General features: G+C 34.4%; 1 protein-coding gene across 1 annotated transcript in view; it reads right to left on the reverse strand.

Annotated features, from left to right (window-relative positions):
* The window catches only part of AQR (aquarius intron-binding spliceosomal factor), a 108,875-nt gene that overhangs the window by 37,694 nt on the left and 44,251 nt on the right, over positions 1-26,930 (reverse strand). Inside the window, 7 exon segments of the mRNA XM_079127489.1 lie at positions 2,463-2,704; positions 6,196-6,365; positions 7,895-8,062; positions 11,444-11,622; positions 16,691-16,832; positions 19,042-19,162; positions 21,919-22,021. Of these exon segments, the coding sequence (XP_078983615.1) occupies positions 2,463-2,704; positions 6,196-6,365; positions 7,895-8,062; positions 11,444-11,622; positions 16,691-16,832; positions 19,042-19,162; positions 21,919-22,021 (1,125 nt within the window).

A 26,930-nucleotide genomic window follows, 5' to 3' on the forward strand; every position in this document is an offset into this window, starting at 1 on the left:
GGAACATCAAACTTTTTAGGCAGAGGTTCTTAGCCTGGGTGTGAAAGTGACTCTCCATAGATACATGAGGGAAGTCTGATGAACTTCCTAAAATTAAACTAAAGAATGAATCACCTACATGCAATTTTAAAAATCTTTCTTCAAAACCTTAAAGGACAGACAGTTCCAGAAATGGCTAAGAACTACTAGGAGGCTAAGCGGGTCAGTCTTATTTGGTAAGTAAAAGGAGCGATCAGCTTTCTTAGGTAGTGAGTAGCTCTAGTAGTAAGGCATTTAATAGTTAAAAGTGAAGAGAGAGAGGTAGAAAAGATACAGCTACTGAAGGCCTAGAGTTGTAGTAGTCGGGAATAACATTTGAAAAAACTATACTTATGGGAGAAGCTACTCTATGTGTCACAAATTATGAGAGTAAACAGATTAAAAAATAATGCTGAGATTTCAATAACTAGGTTTTTAAATATGTTTAATTATTATATTTATATTTAAGAATCAACTGAAAGCTGTGTGTTATAAAGTTCAGTTCAGAAAGTAAGCCCAGGGATACCACCCACAGCTATCTGAGTCTTCTGCCTCTAACCCATAAGAAGAATCCAGGGAACGGCAACCAAATGCTTCAGGCATTTCATTCTATTTTTCTACTCAAATTTTAAAACCAAAGCTAATTTAACATTAACTATATTTGAATATAGGTTGAGTACCTCTAATGTGAAAATGCAAAATCCAAAATGCTCCCAAATATGAAACTTTTTGAGCACTGAGATGACACTCAAGATTTTGTCTTTACTAGTTACTCTTCTGACAGAGGATTGATAGAATATATAAAGAACTCAGAAAAACCTAATAACCTAATTAATAAATGGGCAAATGAATTAAACAGACACTTGTCAAAAAAAATTCAAATGGTTACCCATACATGCAAAATGTTCAACATCTTTAACAACTGGGAAAAGCAAAGAAAAAATACACTGAGATTTCATTTCATTCCAGTTAGAATGGCAATCATCAAGAATACAAATAATAAATACTGGAGAGGACGTGAAGAAAAAGAAATACTTTATATAGCTGGTTGGAGTAAGTAAGTACAATCACTATGGAAATCACTATAGAGGTTCCTCAAAAAGACTACGAATGCAACCATCATATGACCCAACTATACCACTCCTTGGTATTTAGCCTAAAGAATCATCAAAGTCAAAATACCTGAGTGATAACGTATACCCATGCAGCACAGTTCAAAATAACCAAACTACGGAACCAGCCTAGGTATCCACCAATGGATGAATAGATAAAGAAAATGTATATACACAATGGAGTTTTACTGTCATAAGGAAAAATGAATTATGTCTTTTGCTGAAAAATGGATGGAACTTGAGACCATTATGTTCAGTGAAATAAGTCAAACTTAGGTTGAGGGTCCTATTTTTTTTTCTCATATGTGGAAGATAGAGAGGAAAAAGGAAAAGAAAATTGGAGGCAAGGGTCTCATGAAAACCAAAGGGAGGTCAGTAGAGTAGAGAAAACAGATCAAGAGGAGAGAGAAGAAAAGAGAAAGGACAAATAGTGGAGAATGATACTGGCCAAATTCTATTATTATATTGTGTGCAGGTATGAATACATAAACAAATCCCACCATTATCTACAATTATAATGTACCAATAAAACATATGGAAAAAATGTTTCAGATTTTGAAGCATTTCAGATTTTAGATTTTCAGATTACAAATGCTCACCCAGTAAAGTTTATGCAAATATTCCAAAATTTGAAAAAAACTGACATGTAAAACACTTCTGATCCCAAGCATTTAAATAAAGGATACTCAACCTGTATTCAGAATCTGTGAGCCAGACATGGTGGCACACACCTATAATCCCGGAAGCTTGGAAGTCTGAGTCAGGAGGATCGAGAGTTCAAAGCCAGCTTCAGCAAAAAGCAAGGCACTAAGCAACACAGTTAAACCCTGGCTCTAAATAAAATACAAAATAGGGCTGGGGATGTGGCTCAGTGGTTGAATGCCCCTTGAGTTCAATCCCTGGTGCCCAAAAAAATAAAATAAAATAAAACAAGCAAGGATAAAAGAAAAAAGCGTTTTTCCTAAAATCTAAATAAAGTTCAACATCACATGGCTATGTGTGTTAATCAGAAACTATTTCAGACTATATGTAAGATGAAAAGACACATTTCATCAAACACATTTCATCAAACACTCTCTCCAGACAACATACGCTTGCTGATTTTTCAATAAGACATGAAGTTACTTTTATTGTGTTTTTAAAACAGCTTCTGCTCTAATAGTCAGAAATAGAGTAAAATGTAATAAATGTATCCCAGGAATTATATGTAGAGACTGCCAAAACAAAATCCTGATATAATAACTTAAAACTCATGTTAGCCATCGGTGCTGATGCCCGATAACTGGAAGACCATGGAATGCTTGAAAGGAGTATATGCAAGTCTGACTTTACCTGAAAGGGGGTATCTGTAGAGTTGGGTCATCCACAGTTACTTTAACATTATGACCAGGAAAGCTGGCTTTTAAATGTTCAATGGAGAGAAATGTATCATTGAAATCAAGGGTAGCAATCTGATTAGGCATTTTTGAATAATGAGCACTACTTGGGTCCCCGTAACCTAAAATGATATCATGCAGCCAGTCAGGTACCACACAGTCAGTATTCATCAGGTTTCGAATAGTCTCCAGCACAGCCTGTCAGTAAAAGAACAGAAAAGGATTGTGTCAATAAGACATTTCAAACATTTGCACTTCACTGGAATGCAGAGCTGGCTGCATTAATCCAGAATTCCCAAGTGTTTCAGGGCAAGAAGCTATTTTCTGCTGACAGGTGCTTGGCTAGACTGAATCAACAGCTATATTTTCAGCTGATACCATACCCTGATTTAAACAAAAGATCAAGCTTAGCAAGAACAGTTTATCTGTTGAGTTCATTTAGGCATTAAAGACATAAATGAGTTTATCACTTGACTCCTCTTGAGTAAAATAAAAATCAGACTCACATCAACCAAATAACATGAAAACATTACAGAACAAACCAAAGAAAATGTTTCCTTAGGCACTCCTGGAGTCTTTCCCTCTTATATTCCATAGTTCTATGTTAAAATCACACACAAGGGGATGAGGATACATTTCAGCTGGCAGAGTGTTTGCCTCACATGTATAAGGTCCTGAGTTCAATTCCCAGCACCACACAAAAAAAAAAAAAAAGAAAAAAAAAGAAAAACCAGACCATATTAATGTATGCCTTAATCATGAAACAGATCACAATTTAGAAATACTAAAATCAGCATGGTGAGAAATAATAAAAAAAAAAAAAAAGTGAACAGAAATAATAAAAATGAAGAAAATGTCAAATAAAATTTCAGAATAAAGAATCAGGACTACAACAAAAGGTTCTTGTAATAGCTAATATATATATACATATTATCAAAAGAAATTACTTAAGGCCAAGGCAGATTCTTACAAAAATCACTTGGACAAAGTAATCTATCCTACATATAGAAATTAGGAGATAAGGTTATTCATTTCAAAGAATAAAATAACCAAATCAACAATGTTTTGAATCATAAATGCTACAAAATCCAAATTTAAAAAAAAAAAACACAGGATAGAATATGTTAATCTTAGTGCCTGGTTTTATATACATGCCTTTATCACTTCTGAAATTCTCTTGGTTCATATACTCTTGTCATTTGTTTAATCACCCACCAAAATACAATTTTCAGAGTAGCAGAGACCTAGAACAGTTTGAACATGGGATAGGTGTATGGATATATAGACAGATTAACGAGTTTGTTCATATAACACTGATGAATAAGATGAAAGCTCTACCCTCCAGGGAAATTTTAATTCTAACAGAGAGATAAAATATGTCCTTAACTATGATACAAAGCAGCAGAATATGGCCAACAGTAAAGAATATTACAAAATACAATAAGAACACTTCACAGATTAGAGAGATGGATTCATGGGAGACTTTTAACATTAGGAAAGGTTTCAAGGAGGAAAGTGGCACTTTCTCTCAAGTAAAGAATTTCTGAAGCACTCGAATTTATTTCATCATTAACGGAAAGTCACAGAAATGTTCGGAGAAGCAGAGTAAAATGATCAGTGTCATACAGTAGGAGGGAAGGTATGAAATACAGGTGCTTATGAGGAGACCAGGGAAGAGAAACATCCAACTATCTAGGCAGGAAGTGAAATATCCAAATTAGAAGAGGCTGTAGAAGCTGGAAAAGAGACAAGGAAATGAGGGATGCTGCTCAGGTAAACAAGAAAACACTCAAGATGCCAAAAGAGTATTCTTCCTTTCCCCAAACAGGCAAATTAATAAATCCCCCTTTCTTGGATCAGAACCTGAATGGCTCCTCTGAACTCCCTGATACTTTCTACATGTACCCCTTTTTATGGTTTTTGACACCTCCTAATCTTTCATGGTAGCTATTTGTTTATATTTCTAAGTTTATATTTCTAACTTCCCTTAATAGTAGTTAAGCTCTCTAAAGGTGAGTTGTGTCATTCATTTTTATAAGCCTCATATAACTTTGCCAAGTACATACACTAGGCACCAAATAAATAAATATAGGAAAGGATTTTTTTGTTATGTATAGTGAAGTGATTGAGATTCATTTACTGAAAACTGACTAAATCTGAAACTGTCCTACGTATTTGGAAAATTTGAAAGCAGATTTCTCCATCCTACATTCACTGAATAAATATTTATTAAGCACATACTATATATCAGGCACAGCTCTAGGTGTTAAGATTATGTTGACAGACAAAAACAAAGACTGTGCCCATACAGACTTGACATCTAATGGGCAAGTCAGATAAGTAAATATATAATTATTAGGTATGTCAAGGGGTTTGAGGAAAAAATAGAGCTAACAGGATAGAGAATGCTGAGAAGGGATAAGTAGGTAATCTTACCTACTTCAAGTAAGGTTGCCAAGGAAGGCTTCTCTTATCAGGTGGCATTTAACTCAGTTGTTCATGTGCAGTCTTGGGTTATTAAAGAACACCAGAAAAGGTCAGTGTGGCTTTGATTTAGTGAATCAGGGTCAAGATAAAATGAGAGAGGAAGCCAGAGGATATATAATGGCAGGGCCTTCTGGATTATGGTAAGAATTTCCTAAATGATGGGAAAAACTGAAGAATGTTAAACAGGAGTACCAAAGTATAATTTGCATTTTAAAAGGATTATTCAGCTGCTATATGGAGAACAGTGGAATGAGAGAAGAACACAAGAATGGTGCATGGAGGTGAGAGTTGAAGGTGTCTAGACATGGCATCAGTGGCAGTATTGAGCTAGTCAAATTATTGATGGATTGCATGTGCAGTGAGACAAAAAGAAATCAAGGATGCCTCCACTGTTCTTGTCCTCAACAACAGGGAGAGACGGAGAAAAAGTTCCTTTATTTGATAGGTTTCTGGTTTGTTTTCATAACAATGGATAAATAGAGGTAATAAAGTAATAGGAATACATAAGAAAAACTGCATTTTGAGGCAGAGAGGAAAGAAAAGCACTTTCCACAAAATCCAGATATTATCAGACACTAGACATGCTCAATGTTTAAGATTCATAATATAGTTTCAAACAATTTTTTTTAAAAATCTTCCTTTACTAAACTCTTCTCCCCACAAAATGATAAAAGTAAAACAGTAAGTTCCCAAATCTCCCCTTGCCAATAATGGATAAAGCATAGATATATCAGAGTAATTCAGATTTAAAAAAGAAGTTCTAGTAAACAGTTTTCTTCACCTTATCCTGGTGTATACGCTGAGTACCTAATATTAAAAAAAGCTTGAAAAGAGAGTAACCGGGGCTGGGGATATTGCTGGGTGGGTAGAGTGCTTGCCTTGCAAACATAAGGCCCTGGGTTCAATCCCCAGCACCACAAAACAAAACAAAACAAGAAAAGATGGTAACCTTTTGAAATAAAACTTCCATTCATATTTTAAGATTTTTATCTCTCAAAAGACAAAACAGATACAGCAAATGAATTTACTTAAATTTTTATATTTAATTAATATATTAAGAATTTAAGAGTATTATTTAGAATGAAATTAAAGCAATGATTATTTGCTTAAAAAATCTTTTATATCCAACATTTTTGCATTAATGTCTTAGGGCTATTTAAATTATGACATAAGTACTTTTAGTTATACAGCCAAAATAATACCTTAAAGTTATTTTCCTTTGGTTTTCTCCTCATTATTATATTGAAAGTTTCATACACATCTTCTGCTCCATTTTGTATAGTATTGGTCATATCCTGTTGATACTGGTTTGGATCCAAAAATACTCTAAATGTTCTTGATTCTCCTCTAAGATTGGGTCTGGGTTCAGGACCTAAACATTTTTCAAAAGTCTGTTAAATGAAATACTTTTCAAATATCAAAGTAAGTTAATAGTATCTCTTATCTGGAAAAAAGTAAACCATCCAGACTTAACTCCAACCATTCTTCTCACTGAAATGCTCTTTACTCATACACTTCATATTCAAAGAAGTTAAATCATTTTCTTCTTTCTCTAGAATGTTATGATTCCTTTCAAGTTGCATAATACTTACTATGATGCAATGATGTGAACTGCAACTATTTGTATATATCCTTGACTAATATTGGAGCTCTTAGAAGTCAAAGAACTTGTTAGTCACTCACAGCTCCTACTAGGGCCTTACATACAGTAAGTACTCCATAAATATTTTCACAATAAATAAACTTTATATTTTAAGATTTAAGGCACAGTTTCTCTACTTCTAATTCGACAGAAGCTGTCACTCTTCTCAACCTTCTGTATTCTGCCTACTATCACCAGCATGAAAGGAAATTTCATATACACAGAAAAATGGGATACTGGCTGAAAGTCCAGATGCTGCTTCTTGTCCCTTTGCCTTCTCTCTCTTTTGGGGTCACAGACCTCCAACTTTGGTTATGTAGTCTTATGTTTATTCTACCCAGTCTCCATTTCCTTCTACTCTAGAGATGAATAGCCTAACCATAAGTAGTTTAGCAATGGTTTGATCTCAAAATCACAGATGGCAGAAACTGATTTAAGTTTTAAAGAAACTTCAGCAACCAAGCTGTAAAATAAGCATTAGACTTTAGATATACTTATAATGTAGCAGGTATTTTTTATAAATACCTACTAGGACAACAGAAGAAAGAATTTCAAATGAACAATTAGCAATAAGCATACAAGAGCTGACTAACCAAGTAAAGCAGTTTTTACGTGGTAATAATGCTTGTCATCTCAGGCAGGGTTACTCTGTTTATACTATAATTCTTTAAATGTTTAGCATCCCTGGATCTCATCCACAAAATGCCAACAGATTGACATTAACCACCCTTACCCTAGTCATTTGACAATCTATGTACCATCATACATTTCCAAATGTAATGCAGTATTGTTTCCAGTTGAGAACCATTACTATAATGAATCAACATAGTAAAATTTAAGAAGAAAACAATTAGATAAATACATCACTGAATCCAAAAACCTTGAACAATTATTAAGAAGTGCTTAGGAATTTTTCAAAGCAATATTGTAAAGTATTGTAAAATGATGGTTTTGAATAATGTGATTTCAAAAGATCCTGTCCTTTCCAATATCTAATACAGAAGCTTTTACAAAAGTGTCTGACACAAAATTGTGCTTATTTATGGGGTACAATGTAATATTTTAATACAGCTAACACAGAAGCTTTGAATCATTACCTGTTCTAAAACTGTGAAGTAGGTACCTTATATATACTTTATATATAAAATCTCATGTTGAGTTAGTATGTACACAACTAAAAATTTTCCTTAAGAAACGAAAGAAAAAAGGCAAAGAAACTTATTCTATACAAACAATTTCAAAGAGATAGATCACCATACCATCCTCAATGACACGCCCTTTATCATCCAGCATGCCCTGGATTTCACAGCCTCTGACATAAACCAGGCCAACCTGCTCAATAAAAGGTCTCCTCCGGTCAAACTTTGTGCCGTAAGGTTTTGTGGGACGCACAGTAATTAGAAAACATACATCATGTTTACGAAGACCTAGTAAAACATAAAAAGACATATTCATTTTTTAGAACTTCATTGTTTTTAGATTTCTTTTGGCAAATTCTCAACCTTTTATAAGGAACAGAGATTATTTAAAAAAAAATTTAAATACTAAGGATGACCAATGATACTTGCATTGTATACAATTATGGGTTTTCCTATAACCTTTAATACTTAATATCTCATAGTAATAATTATGTTGAAACCTTCTATATTAAAATTAGAAACTTTCACATTATGAATCCATTATTGAATAAGCCTTTTTAAGTCATGCTACAGCTCCAAAATTGGATGCTCGTCATCATTCTTATTTTTAACATTCTTAATAAGTAACCAAAAATGTGGTTGGCATATAATTCATCTATATCATATTTAGCAGGTTTCTAACATCTATTTAAGCCACCTATCAGTGTCATTCCAACCATAGCCTAACTGTACTGCATTAAAACAGGTCAACTCAAGAATAATTCATCAAAGGCACAAAACTGTTGTTTATAGATAACACCATGAGAAACACGGTTGAATGTATTAGTTTTAGATACAAATAGTGAACATTTTGTAAGTGAAATGTCAAGAGATAGGAGCTTTGTGCCAAAGTACAAAGTTTCTCAGCCATCAGATCAAATAATGGACTCAAATGATTTCCCAGTCAGGCATGGTGGCACATGCCCATAATCCCAGTGACTCAGGAGGCTGAGGCAGGAGGATCTCAAGTTTGAAGCTAGCCTCAGCAACTTAATGAGACCCTGTTTCTAAACAGAGGATATAGCAGTGGTAAAGTGCCCCTGGTTTCAATCCTCAGTACCAAAAAAAAAAAAAAAGACTTACTGGATCTATTAAAAGTACAGATACTAGAAGACAGGGACTATACCTCATAACATGTGTAATGTTATGCAACTTAATCTTCATTGCTTTTCTGATCCATTTTTTGATCATTGCATTTCTGATGTACTATATAATATAAATGAAAAGTTAAATAGTCTGCTTCCTCATAATATTAGTAAGAAGATATACAACTAAATCAAATCACCAAAATGAATGTATGGCTAATAGAATTTGAGAAACCAGTATGGATTATTTTCCTTTGTAGCATGTTCAAGTGTGGATAAAGCTAGAAACACTTAATTATGACATTCTATGCAAAGAAGTAGGATAGGCAAAGACAACTAAGGGAACCATTCTACTTTGTTATACTGCTTCCATGACCTCTAATCTGCACAATTCATTGAAATGTCTAAGAGCCAAAGAAATGACTCTGACAAGTCTCTCCCAATGGAGATGTCAATTTTTAGCATTACTGAGGTATGAATATATGTTCCTTTCAAAAGCAGATTATTCTACTGTGATCTAAGATGAATATTAGATCTACCTATCTTAAAACCTACATTGTAATGAGCTCGATTACTTGTCTCTTTCCAATCATTTGTATCCACCCTCTCCTGGCTGTGCTTTCTGGAGTAGAACCCAGCATTCAGTTTCATTAATTCTGCTTCCTTAATTTTAAATGTAAGTAAAGGAAAGGATAAGGACCTGAGCTTCAAATTTTCTTGAAGGCACAAGATGACCGTTTCATAAATTCTAGTTGGAAAATTTCAAACTATTCTCTATTTTTATAAGACAACACTCATTAATGTTTGCAGAGCCTCTCATTTTTTGCCCCAATTTCCTATTTGATTACCCCTTATGTGATCAATATAAGAGCCAAGTCTGGACCCTGGTCTATTAAACAAAGCACTCTCTTTCCACAATATTCCATAATATGAATCACTAATCCTTAAATTCTCTAGCTTACCCACCAACATATACCCACTATTTATCATTCTACCAGTGGCCCATGTTTAAAAGAAAGACTGAAATAGAAAGAGAGGAAGGACGGAAGGAAGGGAAGGAGGGAAGGAAGGAGGAAGAAAAATCAAGAAAAATCTATTTTAGGCCTTCTAATAGCAACTGTAAGAGGGGGCGGGGAACAGGAGTTTTCAAGGACAATACCCTTTCTTCCCCCTTAACACTGTAATGCACATGGGTCATCTGTCATCTATAAATGCCTATGAAGAAACTTTTAAAATTCCCAACTATTACTATTTACAGGGATACACAAGTTATTTCAGTATGTTACCCACTGTGTAGAAGTGTTTAATACCTCCTTAAATTTCAAGGGGTAATAAGTACAAGAACTTCTACACCAATTTAATGTCTTTCTCAAGGTTCAGCAATAATAAAGGTGCAAGTCATTCTAGATGTGTACTGCAACAGACTGGAACTCTTTTAAAGGATATAGGAGTCACAAAAACAATCTGTCACAAACTATACCCACTAGATTAGCCATTTGTTAAACATTTGGCCAGCCTCATTGCTGAATTCCTTGATAAATATATCATATGTTCCATATGTTTATAGTTATGTAGGGGGCAATAATTTCTGAAAACTGATCCATTAAGGGAGTATCCCTTTCCTTCTGGCATGCAAAGAAGGTAGCAGATTAAAAATGCTGGCTACTATTTCTTACGACATGGCAGCAAGTAAGAGCTCTCACAGACAGCTGGGGGGAAAACATAAAAGTGTCAATTAAGAATCAGCGCATGATCCACTTCTGACACAGGTGTTAGTGATGTTTTAACTCTTTGACTTGGAGAATTTGAACATGTCTGCCTCTGAAAAAAACTGTGACATAGAATGCTCATCCCTAAAAATCTTGCCTAGTAAAAAACAGAAAAAAAATCACTGGTTCCATTTCTCTGCAACTGTCATATATCTTTGAACAAATTTGATCTCACTAATTTATCTGCCTTCTTCACTTTGGTGACAATAAACTATTATTTCTTTCTGAGTTATTTCACTATATCTCCTTCCTCCAAACTCCTTTTTTAATCTTTATTCTTCACAAAGTATACACATCCCTATACTTTTTCACTTTGGCTGCTTTTATCTTTTGAAAATATCAACTTTCCTTACTTACACTGAACATGTGTGCAAATTATATGTGGGTTTTCTCCCTTTCTAAAATGAACACTAATGTTTTTGTACTTCTTGAATTATTCCTATAAATTCATATTATCTTACTTTATGACTTAAAATGCTGTCCTCTCGCCTTTGCAAACTAATTTTCAAAACACTGGGATACATATGTGATCTTATTCTTTTTATTAAAATATTTGGGATACTTATATATTCTTGAATGATCCTTAGTATTTTTACTAATAATAATTAGAAGGACAACTGATATCCTTTAAATCAAATTTCAGGGATAAAAGTTTAAGAAAAACTTTATTTAAAAAAGGGAAACATTTAGTAAAGTACTTTGTTAATATTCTTAAATGAAAAATCTACAAACTAAAAAGGTCAAAGGTAACTTCAACATTTGAAATACAAAATTACCTTCCCATTCGTCTTTGATGTGATCTCTGACATTCAAATTGATGGTGACATCTGCACGAACTCGGGTTGGCCAGTTTTCACCTATGTTGGGTTTGGCAACCTCAACTACAGTGAAAGCCACAATGGGCTGGGCCATTCGTGCCCAACCACCAAACACTACACCACCATACTCAGATTGCCTGAAAACCAAAGAAGTAGGTGATTACTCAAACAAAAATAACTTTCCCCCAACTTTCAGACAAGTAAAACTACTAAGAAACATGTTTAGCTAGTATTTAGATACTAACATTAGCAACCCTTATTTTTAAACTTATTAAAAAAAAAAAATCTAAGTCCCAATATACAGGAAGTATATGTGATAGTATAAGACGAGTACATATGGCCTGGAAAAGAAAGGGAAGTGGAGGAATATTCCCTTATCTCTAAAAAAAAATAACACTATGCATATTAAAGTCTTCTGGAGTGGAATTATTTTATTTTAAAAAAAACATAATTCAGCACAGTTTTATTTCTGCTTTATAAGCTATAATTGACAAAATGTGTATACATTTAAGGAATATGTATGTTTTACACATACAATGTAAAATGATTACCAAAGTCAAGCTAAATTAACATATCCATCATCACAGTTAATTTTGTTTGGTACTATGAGAATACTTATGTTCTATTATCTAGCAAGTCTCAAGTATATAATACATTCATTATTAACTACAGTAACTATGCTGTATATCAAGTCTCTAGAACTTAAAACTTTTTTTTTTTTTTGTATAGGGGATTGAACCCAGGGGCACTTAACCACTGAGCCACATCCGCAGCCCTTTTTAAATTATTTTGAGACAGGATCTTGCTAAGTTGTTTAGGGCCTCACTAAGATGCTGAGGTTGGCTTTGAACCTGAGATCCTCCTGCCTCTACCTCAGCCTCCTGAGCCACTGGAATTACACGTGTGCACCATCACACCGCTAGAACTTACGGATCTTATAGCTAAAAGTCTATAACCCTTGACTACTATCTTCACATTTCCCTCACCTCTGATCCCCCACAGTCACCTTTCAATTCTTGAGTTCAACTTTTTTTAGATTTCATATATAAGTAAAATCATCAGTATTTGTCTGTCTGAATGTGGCTTATTCATTTAGTATAATGTATTTCAAGTTCATCCATGTTATAAAAACTGGTAGGATGTTCTTTCTTAAATAAAGCTGAACAATATTCTACAGTGTGTACATGCATACACACCATATTTTCACATTTTCTTTATTCATCCATTGATGGATACAGTTTGTTTCCATATCTTGGCTATTGTGAATAATGAACATGGACGTGCAGGTATCTCTTTGGTACAGTGATTTTATTTCCTTAAAATATATATGCAGAGTGGGATTGCTGGATCATACAGTTCTATTTTTAATTTTTTAGGCATCTCCATATGGTTTTCCGTAATGGCTATACTGACTGACATTCCCACCAATAGTATAAAGGGCTTTCCTTTTTTCCACATCTTTGTCAACACTTATGTTTTTACTTCTTTATAATAGTCATCATAACAGGTATGAGGTGATAATCTCACTGTGGTTTTGATGTGCATTCCCCTGACAATAATAATGCTAAACACATTTTCATATACCTTTTGGTCACCTGTCATCCGAATACTTTCTTTGGAAAATGTCTATTCAGATTCTTTGCCTTCTTTTTCAATTGTTTTGGGTATTATTATTTGTTTGTCTGGCTTTTTTTTGGTATTGAGTTGTATGAGTTCCTTATATATTTTGAATATTAATCCATTATTTTATATATGGTTTACAAATATTTTTTCCCATTCCAGAGGGGTTATCTTTTTATATTCTTGTTTCCTTTGTTGGGCAGGACTTTGTTAGCTTAGTGTATTTTTATTTTTGCTTTTGTTGCCTGCACTTCTATTATATCAAAAAGAAAAAAAAAAATCACTGCTAAGACCAATGTCATAGAACATTTCCTCTGTGTTTTCTTCTAGGGGTTCTATGAATTCAAGTCTTATGTTTACATCTTTGATCTACTTTGAGTTCACTTTTGAGTATGGTACAAGACAGGGATTTAATTTCCTTTTGTTTTACTAATACCATTTATGAAAAGACTATCCTTACTATCCTTTCCTTGTATATTTTTGACACACATGTGAAAGATAAGTTGTATATGTATGGATTTATTCCTGGGCTTTCTCTGTATATGTATGGACTTATTCCTGGTCTTTCTCCTTGTCTATTGGTCTATGTCTGCTTTTATGTGTGTACCACACTGTTTTGATTATTGTAGTTCCGTAACACATTTGAAATCAAGAACTATAATGCCTCCAAGTTTATTTTCCTTGATTAAAATCACTTGTTTTAAGGGTCTTTTCATGTTATTAATTTGTATCCTTTTGTTTCAGCTTGAAGAATTCCCCTGAACATTTCTCATAAGGCAGGTGATGAACACCACCAGCACTTCACCTTCATTTCTGCAGGACAGCTTTACTTAGTTTTACTTTATACTCTTATTCTTTTGCCTTCTTCATCAAATAGTCTCAACTGCTAATATTTCTATTTTCCATACTTCAAACATTTCTATAAGCTACTTCAAATACACAACTATAAATTTAAAAAACTAAAATCAAGGAAACAAATGGTTACATATATGCAAACACCTCCTTCAGAACATAACATTTAAATAATTAAAAAGACGCTGCCATAGATTGAAGGAAAAAAAAATAAGTCAATTACAATTACTAGAACCACTAACGTCCAAATACCCATTCTTTCTTATGTTAGTCTAACTTGCACTTTAGTTTTTACATTAAATAGTATATTAGGGAAATCTGTAACACAAAAACTCTAGCAGCACTCACTCCCCTACTAGAAAGTACTGCCAAACATTACAAGCTAACAAAAACAAACTACATACAATGAAAAGGCTTCGTGTCATAACAAAAAAATACAGAATTTCATAACATCAAAAAGAAACTAGCTAGGCACAGTGGCAGCACACTTGTAATCCCAGTGGCTCAGGAGGCTGAGACTGGATTGCGAGTTCCAGACCAGCCTCAGCAACAAAGAGGCACTAAGCAACTGAATGAGACCCTGGTTCTAAATAAAATACAAAATAGGGCTGGGGATGTGGATCAGTGGTTGAGGGCCCCTGAGTTCAATCCATGGTACACAGGAAAAAAAAAAAAAAAAAAAAAAAGACAAACTAATTAATAATAAAGGCTCTGCAATCCAATGACTTAGCAGTAGAACCGCCCCTTGTAAAATAACTATCACTTCCTCCATTTTTATAGTTTTATTTCAGTATAATTTATATATTATAGAATCCATTCATCATAAATGTACAATTTAAGGATTTTTAGTAAATTAACAGAGATGTACATCTATCAACACAATCTTACAACATTTCTATTATCCTTAAAAAAAGATCCTTCTTGTCCAACTGCAATCAATCCCTGTTCCCACCCCCGCTAACCACTAATCTACTCCCCTTATTCCTTTGTCTTAATATATGAAACTTTGGGACAAAGCACTGAAAAGTACAAATTTGTGCTCCTCCTCTCTTATCAATGCCCAATGATTTCAGCAGCCTGAAAATATGATCATAATGTAATAAGTAAAAATGCCTCTGCTACTTTTTCACCTTCAGGATACTTGCTATATAGAAACAACACTGGTTGCTTTTATGATCTTGTGATTTTTAACTATTTTCACAGATAGGCATTAAGAATGCAAACTTAGAAAAATTTAATATTATAAATATGAATGAAAAAACTACAGAAGTGACTTTTCCCCCCTCATATCTTAAAATGGTATCATCTTTAAAAATTCCTCTATTGATAGGTCCTAAGTATTTTTATTGTATTTAGCGTTTAAATAAAATATAAGTGCATTCTATTTATTGAACTGCTAGTTAATAAGTCTGTATTTGGCAAAATGGTCAAAATTAGGGCCTGAATCCATACATATAAATTCAAGGTAATGATAAATTGTAAGGAAGTTTTCTGATCAAGAACTCCCGCAGGGTTCAAACAATGGGCAATAATTTCAGCTAAGCTGTAGGCAGGGATGATCAGCCAGTGGGTATACAAATTTAACAGTGCTAGCCTGCTTACTGACTCAACTGATTATTAAGTCAAAAATACTTTGTCTTGTGTTTTATAGTCTCACCCAGAATAACTTTTCACATAATAATTAATTAAAAAATAGAACTAAGTATAAAATAAAATATGGAAGTGAAAAAAATAGATCATAATCACAGTGTCCATGGTAGCTCTCTGCAATTAGTAAGGAGAAGTCTGGAAGATACCTGAATTAGTTCACTTTCAAGAAATGTTTCAAGTTTTTTTTATATAAAATGTAGGACAATTATGTATGTGTATGGAATATGACCATAATGTAATGAAAATTCATTTCAAAGAAATTTACTCATTTCCAATTGGTTGTTTTGCATAGCTTATGTCACATCTATTTCATACTTTGAATGTCAGAGTCATTGGAGAGCTTTTACACAGTCAACATCTAATAAACCAAAATGAACTTTCATAAATCTCATAATGCAGAGCTCTCTACCATAACTACAGTTACGGACTTCACTAAAGAATTCTAGACATGAGCCAGCAGGTGGAAAGCCAAGTTTAAACAGAAGCATTCTCAAAAACTACACCTACTCAACTGGTTCTTAAAGTAAATCCTGATGATTTAGCCCCTTCAAGTTCACCTACAGCTGAAGAGCCAGGGAAGACTTAACAGTGTACCACTCCATGTAATGTTCAGCAACACCTCCCATCCCTGGCCAGTTCCCATGGAGACACTGATAATGACAACAGTAAGATGAGTAAATGATAGAGGAGTAACCCTTTATCACAAGTTTCATCCAGGACCTGAATCATTTATCCTTCCCTGGTACAGGACTGCGAGTCAACCCACACCCATCTCTTTACCCTTTACCAATGTCTAACCCACTTTTCTCTACATCTTTCCCTTTCTTCTCAAAGTAAGACAACTCCTCCTACTTTATCCCCAGGCTCCCAGCTCCATCTCCAAGTACTCAAGTACATACTTCATATTTTAGCACTTCTGATAGATTTTAACTCACACATAATTTCTTAAAGAGCAAACATCTCCTATTTTGGAAGGTTTCATGTCATGTAACTATTTTTTAAACACATTTATGAAGTTTTTGACAGAAGTATATCAGTTACTGTATAAATCTCTCTATTACAAAGTGGAACCAATTTACTTACCATGGTTTCATTCTGCTGACACTATCCTCAATATCCTGTCTAATTTCATATGTTGATTCTAAGCGGAAGAGATTAAAATTCCTTAGGAGATAGTCATGAAGAGTCAAAAACTGTAAATTCAACTTGGGAAGAGCAAGACAACCTAAAAAATAACATCCATATCTGAATTACCCTATTAATCAGTCACATGCTCTATGTATTTTTTTTAAAAAATAGTACCACAAATTTGGTAAGAATTTAATAAAAAATGAAATCATTTTTCATTAATCAGTGATAACATCTTCATTTTCACATAGAAATTGAAACCAGGTTAACAAAAGTTGTCTATTAAGAACTGGGGATGAGAGCTGGGAATGTGGCTCAGTAGTTAGGTGCCCTGAGGGTTCAATTCCTGATATCAAAAACAAACAAACAAAAAACAAAAAAACAAAAACCAACCTGGGGTGAAGGATGAATTTTATTAATACGTGTAATCTGCAAATCAGACTCATAAACAAAGCTTCTTTAAAATATTTAAAGATACCTAATACTAGTAGTCTCAAATACTTTATAAAGTCCTCTTTTATCATCTAATTCACATTTGCCAAATCTTGAAGTATAACCTTAGACCCTGACAAAATTTACCATGAAAACTGGATTAGTACATTTCATTGCATAAATAGATCTCTAATGATCACTACTGTGCTCTAAATTTGCCTTGTTATTCCAGACTTGCTCTTCTCTGTTAATGATAAATATTCTTTCCATTATCCTCACTTAACACTATCTCTCTTAGATAATAAGTGACCAAGTATTTCATGACATTATTAAAAAGTAAAAAAGAAAAAGCAAAGAATCCAAAGCACATTTTATTGGCAAATCACAGTTTATGATCCTTATGCAGAATATCAAAGATAAAACAAAGACAAGAAACAATGCTGCATAAAAATTTTCACATCATTTATGTTAGTAAACTCTGACTTGCAATCCAATTCAATTTCTTTCAGGCCAGAGATGAGATGAGGGGAAGCATCTCTTTTCATAGCACATTTTATTAAAAAAAAAAAAAAAAAAAAAAAAAAAAAAAAGAATTAAAATGTTACCATCTTACGACCAACCTCACTTGAATTAAGAAATCAAGATGTTAAGAATCAATGGATACTAACCCAAAAAGAGACAATTCTCCTGATGAAAGAATAGACCACCACTAAGAATCTTACCAAAGAAAAACCTTAAGACTGACCAAGCCTCTGCAAAATTTGTTAGCAAAATGAAGAGTGGACGAACATACTGCATAACAACACTATTCATTTTGAAAAGTCTAGGCTGTGGGAAACTGCAAATCAAACAACCCAGATTTTTCAACAGAGGGGGAAGAAAGGATATAGGGAGATATGCCAAAAAAAGTATAAAGGACATTTAAAAAATGAAACCTTGGAATCACCTTGTTAGCTATCCAGGACTCTCCCATATGCCTATTCCTAGTTACATTTTCTTAATTCCACGTGGAAGTAACCATTTCCCAACTTTTATAACCATCACTAGCTTGAGTTTCTGTAGTTTATCACCCAAGAATGCATCCTTAGACACAAAAACGACACATCAACCTTTCAAGCTATAAAAAATAGGAATCCTGACTGCCTATTCTGAACCTTAGTACAATTTTAGTACACTGGTTTTGCTACAGTTATGCATTCAGGATACAACTCTGAAGTAATTTTTTTTTTTAATAAATGTACCAATAATACATGTCACTGGAGCTGGGGAGATAGCTCAGTTGGTAAAGTGCCAGTCAAGCACAAAGCCCTGGGTTCAATCCCTAGCACCGCAAAAAAAAAAAAAAAAAAAAAAAAGACAGAATGTACTTCCGTATATACGCAGTTGTAGCAAAGTCTCCTTCTTAGGGGATGAGCAAAAGGTACATAGAACCAAATGTAGTGAAAGGTAGGTGAACAAACTATGTAATATCACTTTGGATCAAAATTAAGGATTTAGTTATCAACTAATGATATGTCTTTTTGGTGGTCATCACTTTGCTCTACAAAGAAGTCAAAAGACCCTCTAAAAAAAGTTTGATGAAACAGCCTATGATAATGACAAAATGAAAGTTATCCTTTCAGGATTATCTTAAGAGTTTTACAGTCATACTTTCTATGTAGTGTTATATATACAATAAGGTATAGTTAAATTTAATAAAAATATTAGTGCTAAGCATTCAAAATACTAAATATTTTATAGCTTCTAAAGTTGAGCTTCAGGGTACCAGAAAATTATTCTAACTATGAAATAAACTGGAGTACATTTTCAATTACATATGATGAATCTGAATTAAGTTTCATGTTACAACTGAATCCTATATTTCTTTACCATACCTTCCCCAGAATAGTACTCAGTTGGGACAATATTTTCATCCCATATGATTTTTTCAGTTGGATACAAAGGCATCTGATTCAATTGCTGAATCTGAGAAATCCGACGTTCATGTCGAGATACCTAAGAGAAATGAAACAGGTTCATATAGAAAGTGAGAATCATCTTTGTTCACTCAAAATAATTTATGGACAAATTCACCATAAAGTACGGAATGAGAAATTTTATGCCTTTTAGGTTACTGAAGCACTTTTAACAAAATGTTTTTTCTTTCCCCCATTTTCTCCATTAAAACAAAGATGAAAGAGGAATCAACAGTGATGGGCTTTGGAATCTGATGGGCTTTGCAATCAGATGGACCAGAGTTCAAATCTCAGCCTCTCTATGTTTGAACAATGAAAACCTGAACAAGTTATTCCAACCTACCTAATCTTAAGTTTCCTTTTTAGTAAAACAGAAAAAGTGCTACTCACCTCTCTGGTTTCTCATGTAAACTAGATAGAATATTGTAAAATTGTGGAAATCCTTGGTATATACCAAGAGTTTAAAAACTGAGTACTTATCATTAACCAATATAAGAAAAAAGTAGAAGCCCTAAGACCCATTTTTCATTCTTATACAATCTGGTCTCAGTCTTCTGCCTTGAAAAATGAAAAATGGATTGTCTGTATTTCCCCTTCAATGATGACCTTGATGTATCTTTATTAATACAGCAATATGGTTGTAGCTCAGTGGTAGAGTGCTTGCCTGGCATGTATGGGGTACTGGGTTCGATTCTCAGCACCAATAAAGATAAATAAATAAAATAAAGGTAAAAAAATATTAAAGAAATCCATCTCACATACAAATGTAAGTTTGTTACCTAATCAACAATGCTAAAATAATAACACTTGAAAATGTCATACTCTCTTCAGTACAGGTGACATTATTTTAGGAAAAAAGATATTGTGATAGCAGCTAAGCAACTTTTTAAAGGTAATTTGGATAGTAGAAGAAACCAAAGCTTGAAGTCCTCCTTTAGGAAAGGAAGGAAACAAAAGCTACGTTATATCATTATAAATCGAGAATTATTTTCTTTTATAATACCTATTTAAATTTTAAGGGTAAGATTTTAGTTAAAAGACCCAAAAAAGCATAGTATCAAATTTATACTCAAACATACTTTGTTAAGATTCCTAATAAAAAAATATGCATTTTCTTTTTATTATTATTAACACCAAAAATCTGACTCACAACAGATTTTATATTGTCAGGAAATAGCACAAAGAATTTTCAGAAAGCACACATGTGGTCAAAGACAATGAAAGTGATTCGAAGGAAGAAAGGCAAAGATAGTAGTCTAAGAAATGCTCTTTATGCAAGTAAATTTATCAATAAAAAAGCATTTTTTCCATATTTAAATTAATTTAAAATGCTTCCCAAGGACTTCTCCCCAGTCAGCACTTAAAACATCTGTCACTAGGCTTTAAACACCTGCTATAGAGTTTATTGTCTCTGCAAAACTAGTACATCATCATCTTACCTATAGTGAGGGATTATGTTTTACATCCTGGAGTAAAGATATTAGCTGGGAAAATAAATCATAAAACAGTATACTTAATATGGTCCCGTATGTATGAAAAAAGTACACACGCACATCAACACAGTATGTTAGTTTAGAAACGAAAATGTCTGAAGTACACAAGAAGCTAATCTAGAATAATTCTATTTTATTAGAGAAAGTACTCCATGAATATATAACTAATAAATTAAAGTTATATTTTTTAAAAAATCTGGAAGGATGTAGAGGCAAGTGTTAACACCATCTCTGGGGAATAGAATGAGTTCAAGGAGAATAAGGTTTTGACTTAATTTCAAATACCTCTGTATTGTTTTATTTATAAATAATAGGAAACTATGATTTCTATGGAACTACAAAAAAAGCTTCACACACAATAAGCACAAAGTAGTCTGGAAGTTAAAGTCTCTCATTTCCAAAAATGACTGAGAAACCCCTAAGAATTCTTTCAACTACTTAGTGAAAGTTCTTCTATTTCTAACATATCCAAGATTTCCTAGTGATAAATGTAAAACCTAATATTCAAGGAACTATATTTAAATGATCACTTAATCAAATATGAATGTTTATTCATATACATGTATTATGTGTATTTAATTGAACCTCCTTAAAGAAAGGAATGGTGTCGATTATGTATCTCCAATGTGTGAATTCAGTGCCTGACACACAAGCTGCTCATAAATGCTTGATAATGTAATGAGTTCTTGTCAGAAAGCAGTTTCAAGGGATGAAAGACCTAAGAGAAGAAATTCAAGAAATGAAAAAGCAAATCTGACAAAAAGCAAATGATAATTCCAAGAATAGTTGTTATATGTTGTTACAATTTAAATTTGCATTTCCCTAATGACAAGACACTAAGCATCTGTCCACAGACATACTAACATTTATCTGCTTTGATACTGTGTCTATAATAAACGGAAATCTCTTTCCATTTATTTATTTTCTTACTAAAGAATTCTGAGACTTTGGGATACCAGTCCATATTCTCATATTTTTCTCCCAGAATATGGCTTGCCTTTTCATTCTCTTAACAATGTCTTTCAAAGAGCAGACATTTTAAAAATTTTGATAAAGGCCAATTCATAAATTTTTCCTTTATACATTAGCATCTGCAGAAATCTTGGTATGAATCATAATCACAAAGATTTTTTTCCCTGTTTTAATTTTGATATTTAAGTCTGTGATTCATTTTGAGTTCATTTGTGTATATGATTTGTGTATAATCTTTTAGTACAGTAGAAATACATAACAAACATCTTTTTGAATAATTCAAGAAGGCAGAGAAAACAACATGAAAAATTCAGAGAAAATTAATATTTACCAGCAATTCTAGAAGAAATTTTTTATCAAAAGTTGTATCTTCATTTTTAGGAAGGGTTGGCAACAAGCAGAGGTATGATGCCACCTGGTGGAGTGTGTTTGAACTGCAGAATGAAGAACATAACTTTATTTTGCTTTTGAAACTGTACTTCTACAGAGAGTTTAAAAAATAAATATAATCTTATGATATAGGCAGCCAATATCAAAAGACAGCAATGAAAATTATACTTCTAATTCAGGGCTTTCCAAGTATTTCCTACAAACCTCATGGTACCTAAAATCCTTCCAAAGGGAATTACAAGGACAGCATGATTTTAATAGAAAGACATTTTCCCCCCACTGTGTTCATATATACATCGACAGTACAAGGGCACTGGTGGGTAAAACTACTGGCAAAGATTTAGACAGTGGCACCAACCTGTGCCGAAAGTAATCATAGAATGCCTCACTTGCCACTGTTATTGAAGAATGTCCCTGATTCAATAGTAAAAATATTAAAATTGTTATTAAATTTGGATTCTTGAATATCCATTCCAAATTCTACTATGAACTTGACAGCTTTCCACTAAATAGTTTCATCAACTCCCAAATTTCTCCCATGCCACTTTGCATCAAACCTTCATTCCAATCTCTAGCAACTGCTAATGTATTTCCAGTCTCTATGATTTTGTCTTTTCCAGAAGATCGAACCACACATTTGGTAACCTTGGACACTGGCTGTCTTCTCATATTGGTAGATGAAATTCACCCACAGTGTGGTGTGAATCTATAGTCGGTTGCTTCATATTGCTGAGTAGTATTCTATTACATGGATATATTACAGTATGTTTTTTCATTTACCAACTGAAGGATATTTATGTATTCTAGTTTTTGACAATCACAAGTAAAGCTACTTCACATTTTCGCATATATAAGATAAAATTTTTAACTTTCCTGGGTATATCTTTTAAACAAGGAATGCTGGGTCAAACAGTAAACACATGTTTAATTTTAAAAGGAAGTGTTGGTATTTTCTAAAGTGGCACTCATTTTTATTTCCCACCAGCAATGTCTGGAAATTCTAGTTGCTCCACACACCTGGCAAACTGTCCATTTTTTTTTTTTTTTCTTTTAAATAATTCTAATACATATGCGTATATTATGATTCAATGCTGCATTTTCCCTAGCACCTTTTCATGCACTTCACTAACATCTATCTGCTTTGATACTGTGTCTACTTATATTTCTTGCCATTTAATTAGTTATTTTCTATTATGGAATTGAGACTTTTGAATTCCAGTCCTTCATCAGGTTTGTGTTTTTTAGTCGATATGTGGTTTGACTTTTGATTCTCATAACAATATCTTTCAAAGAGCTGACTTAAAAAAAAAATAAAGATCAATTTATCAATTTTTTCCATCCGTGCTTGATTGTCTGTAGAAAATCTTGGTACAAACCACAATGACAAAAATTTTTTTGTTTTAGTTTTGATATTTAAGTCTGTTATTTGTGTATATGATGCAAAGTTATGGTTCAAGCTTCATACTTTATATATGGAGGTCTAACTGTTCTAGCATCACTTGGAAAACTGTCCTTTCTTCATACTAGTAAACAAATTTAGTACTAATTAAGTACACTATAAAAATCAACTAACCATATGGTCTATTTCTGATTACCAATTCATAAATCAACCCCATTTTTGATACTATAATATCTTAATTACTATTTATACTAAATAGTAGAAGCAGGTAGTAAAACTCATCCAACACTGTTCTTTTCTAAAATGGTTTTGTCTCTTCTAGTTCCTTTGTCTTTCCATATTACTTTAGTATAAGTTTGTCAATTTCTACAAAATATTGTGCTAGGATTTCATTTGGAATTAAATTATATCTATAGATTAATTTGAAAAGGATTGACATCTTATCTGAATCTTTTCTTTATGAGTAAGACATGGAAGTTCATGTGCAAACCCAACCATCTTCAATAAACCAGACATTACAGAGATTCACATAAATATAAATCAATGCCACTCTTCCCATCAGGTGTTCTTTTCATTCTAGAGAATATATTTATCATTAACAATATACATTTAACATACAATGGACCATAGTTCATATTTTATTGAGTTATTGGACAAAATAATTTTCCCAAATGTATCATGCAGATAAAATAAATGTAAAAGTAATCTATAAAAATGACCTAAAGATATGAGACAATAAAGCACAATTACTAAAAAAATGATTGACAGATATGATTAACTAAAAAATTAAAAGGTCTGCAAAACAAACCCAAAAAACAGAGTGGGTGCAATAATATAAAAAATTATGAAATTATTCAAACATTTATAAAGATATGTGATACTGAACTTTTAAATCAATTTAATGACATTTATAAATTGATATGGATATTCTTGCAATTTAATTTAAAATGCCACTTTCATTTGAGATCATTATATTAAATCACAACCTGCAGTTATTTTAGCATGAAGCAGAACTAATAAAAGTTCAAGAACTAAAAAATTAAAACATCTATAATAATAAAAGATACTACAAAGTTAAACTAGTTTGAGGAAAAAAAATCATGAAATACAAACTAGATAATGGATTAACATCCAGAATATATAAAGGTTTCTAAAAATAAAATCAACAAGAAAATCAGCAATCAAATAGAAAATAGTAAAAAATAACAGGAAAGTTACAGAAGAAATGCAAACGGCTAAGAAAATTAAAGATACTCAATTTCCCAAATATTAAAAAAAAAAAAAACACAAAGTAAAACAATGAAGATTTTTCTGCTCTTGGATGGGCAAAAAAAGTAAGGACTCATTTACTTATGGCTGGTAGGGAGAAGCCTCATGTGTTTGCTGGTGTTAAGTGTAAACTGTTCATCTTTTCTGAATGAACAAATTTTTAAACATATAACCTTTGAGGCAGCATTAAAAAATTTTTACATAGAAGAAAAAAGGAATGCTGCTACAGTTTGAATATTGAATCTCTCTCAAAGCCCATGTGTTGAAGGATTAGTCTCCAGCTTTGGCATTACTGGGAGACCTACTAGAAGGAAGTTAGGTCATTGGAGACATGCTCTTGAAGGAGAATTTGAGACCCTAGTCCCTTCCTCCTCCTCTGCCCACCTACTATGAGTGAGCTATTTCTGCCATGTACTCCTGCTATGATGTACTGCCTTCACACAGGCCCAAAAGTAACAGGGCCAACACACCATGGACTGGCACCTCTAAATTTTAAACCAAAATAAATTTTCCTTCTTTTAAGTTCATTTATCTCAGATATTTATTACAGCAATGGAAATCTGACTAACACAGATGCTCAATGTAAAATTGTTGGTAACAACCCAAAATTTTAAAGTTAAAGATCCATCAATAAGAGAGTGATTAAAAAACAGTATGATAGTACCATTTAATGGAATTCAATGCAGTTATTTAAAAGAATGAAAAAGATCTATGTAGAAAAAAATGAGAGGGAGGGGGATAAGAAAAATGGTACAAAGAGACAGACATAATTACCCTATGTACACGTATGATTGTATGAATGGTGTTAATCTACATCGTGCACAGCCATAGAAATGAAATGATATATACCCAATTTGTGTACAAAGAATCAAAATGCAGTCTGTAAAAAATTAAAAAATAGGAGTTTCAAGATGGCGGCCTAGAGGGTGGCTGCATTTCATGTTGCTCCAGGACTCAGGATTCAAAAGAGGAGATATTGAGACACTTGGGACCAACTCAAAGCAGCCGGGTGAGTCTCTCCCATTGGGGAGGCGTCCCGGATGGGACGGTGGTCCCGGAACGCAGGAAACGTTGTGAAGTAGAGCTGCCGGTGAGACGCCCCTCCCCCCACTGGAGCAGTGAACTCGGACAACTAGGAGCGCCGAAAAGGAGGCCGCTCGGCACAGCACTGGGACTCGGAGCAACCACTGGGGCTCCGGCGGCTGCCCAGGGGAGGAGTGGCGAGGAGAGCTGTGTGGACTCAGGACACTGGGGCCTGCCCTGAGGAAGAGGAGGAGGAGCGTGGCCACTTGCATTCGGAGTGAATGCACCAGAGCTACAGGCGGTTGCCAGAAGAGAAGCTCCGCGGCGAGCTGTTTAGACTCAGAACGACGCTTCTGAACCCCGGGGCCTGCCCTGAGGACGAGGACGAGGAAGAGGAACTCGGCCGCTTGGATTCGGGGTGACTACACCAGAGCTTCAGGCGGTTGCCAGAGGAGAGGCTGCGTGGCGAGCTGTTTGGACTCAGACCACTTCTGAACCCCGGGGCCTGCCCGGAGGAGGAGGAGAAGCGCGGTGGGTCCTTTGGACTCGCAGTGACTGCAGTGAGCGCTCCAGGCGGCTGCTCAGAGGAGAAGGCGAGTGGTGAGTTGTTTGGACTTAAAGTGACAGCGCCTGAACACAGGGGGGCTGCCTGGAGGAGGAGCGTGGTGGGTCGCTTGGTCTTGAGTGGCCGCACCAAGAGCTCCGGGCGGTTGCCCATAGGACCCGTGCTGCGGGTCACGTGGACTCAGAACCACTCAGAGCGACCGCTCCTGAACACCCCGGGGGTTATCTGGAGAAGGAGGAGGAACGGGGAGGGTCACTTCGACTCGGAGTGATTGATTGCCCAGGGCTACGGGTGGTTGGTGGGAGGAGGAGGCACGCAGTGAGTTTCTTGGACTCCTAGTGATCGCACCGGAATACTGGGCGGCTGTCTGGAGGAAGAGGCCTGTGGCGGGTCTCTGGGACTCAGAGAGATTGTACGGGGCCCCAGGTGGCTGCTCAGAGGAGGGGCCGCATAGCCAAGCAATTAGGGGCAGAGCAGGGTCCCAGGATCTAGGAGGCTTCTGGGTGGAAGAGCCGCACAGAGACAGACTTAGGGCGGAGCGAAGGTTCCAGGCCTGCGGGCATATTCTCTGAGGAGGGGCAGCCTAAGGAGATTCATCTGCGAAGGGTGAGGCTCCCAGGCCCAGGAGGTAGGGCCGGGCCCCTGAGAACTTTGCAGAGGAAGGCAGCCCAGCCCAGGCGGTAGCTGTAATTGAAGG

Source organism: Sciurus vulgaris (genome assembly GCF_902686455.1).
Source record: "Sciurus vulgaris genome assembly, chromosome: 2".
Classification (NCBI taxonomy): Eukaryota; Metazoa; Chordata; class Mammalia; order Rodentia; family Sciuridae; genus Sciurus; species Sciurus vulgaris.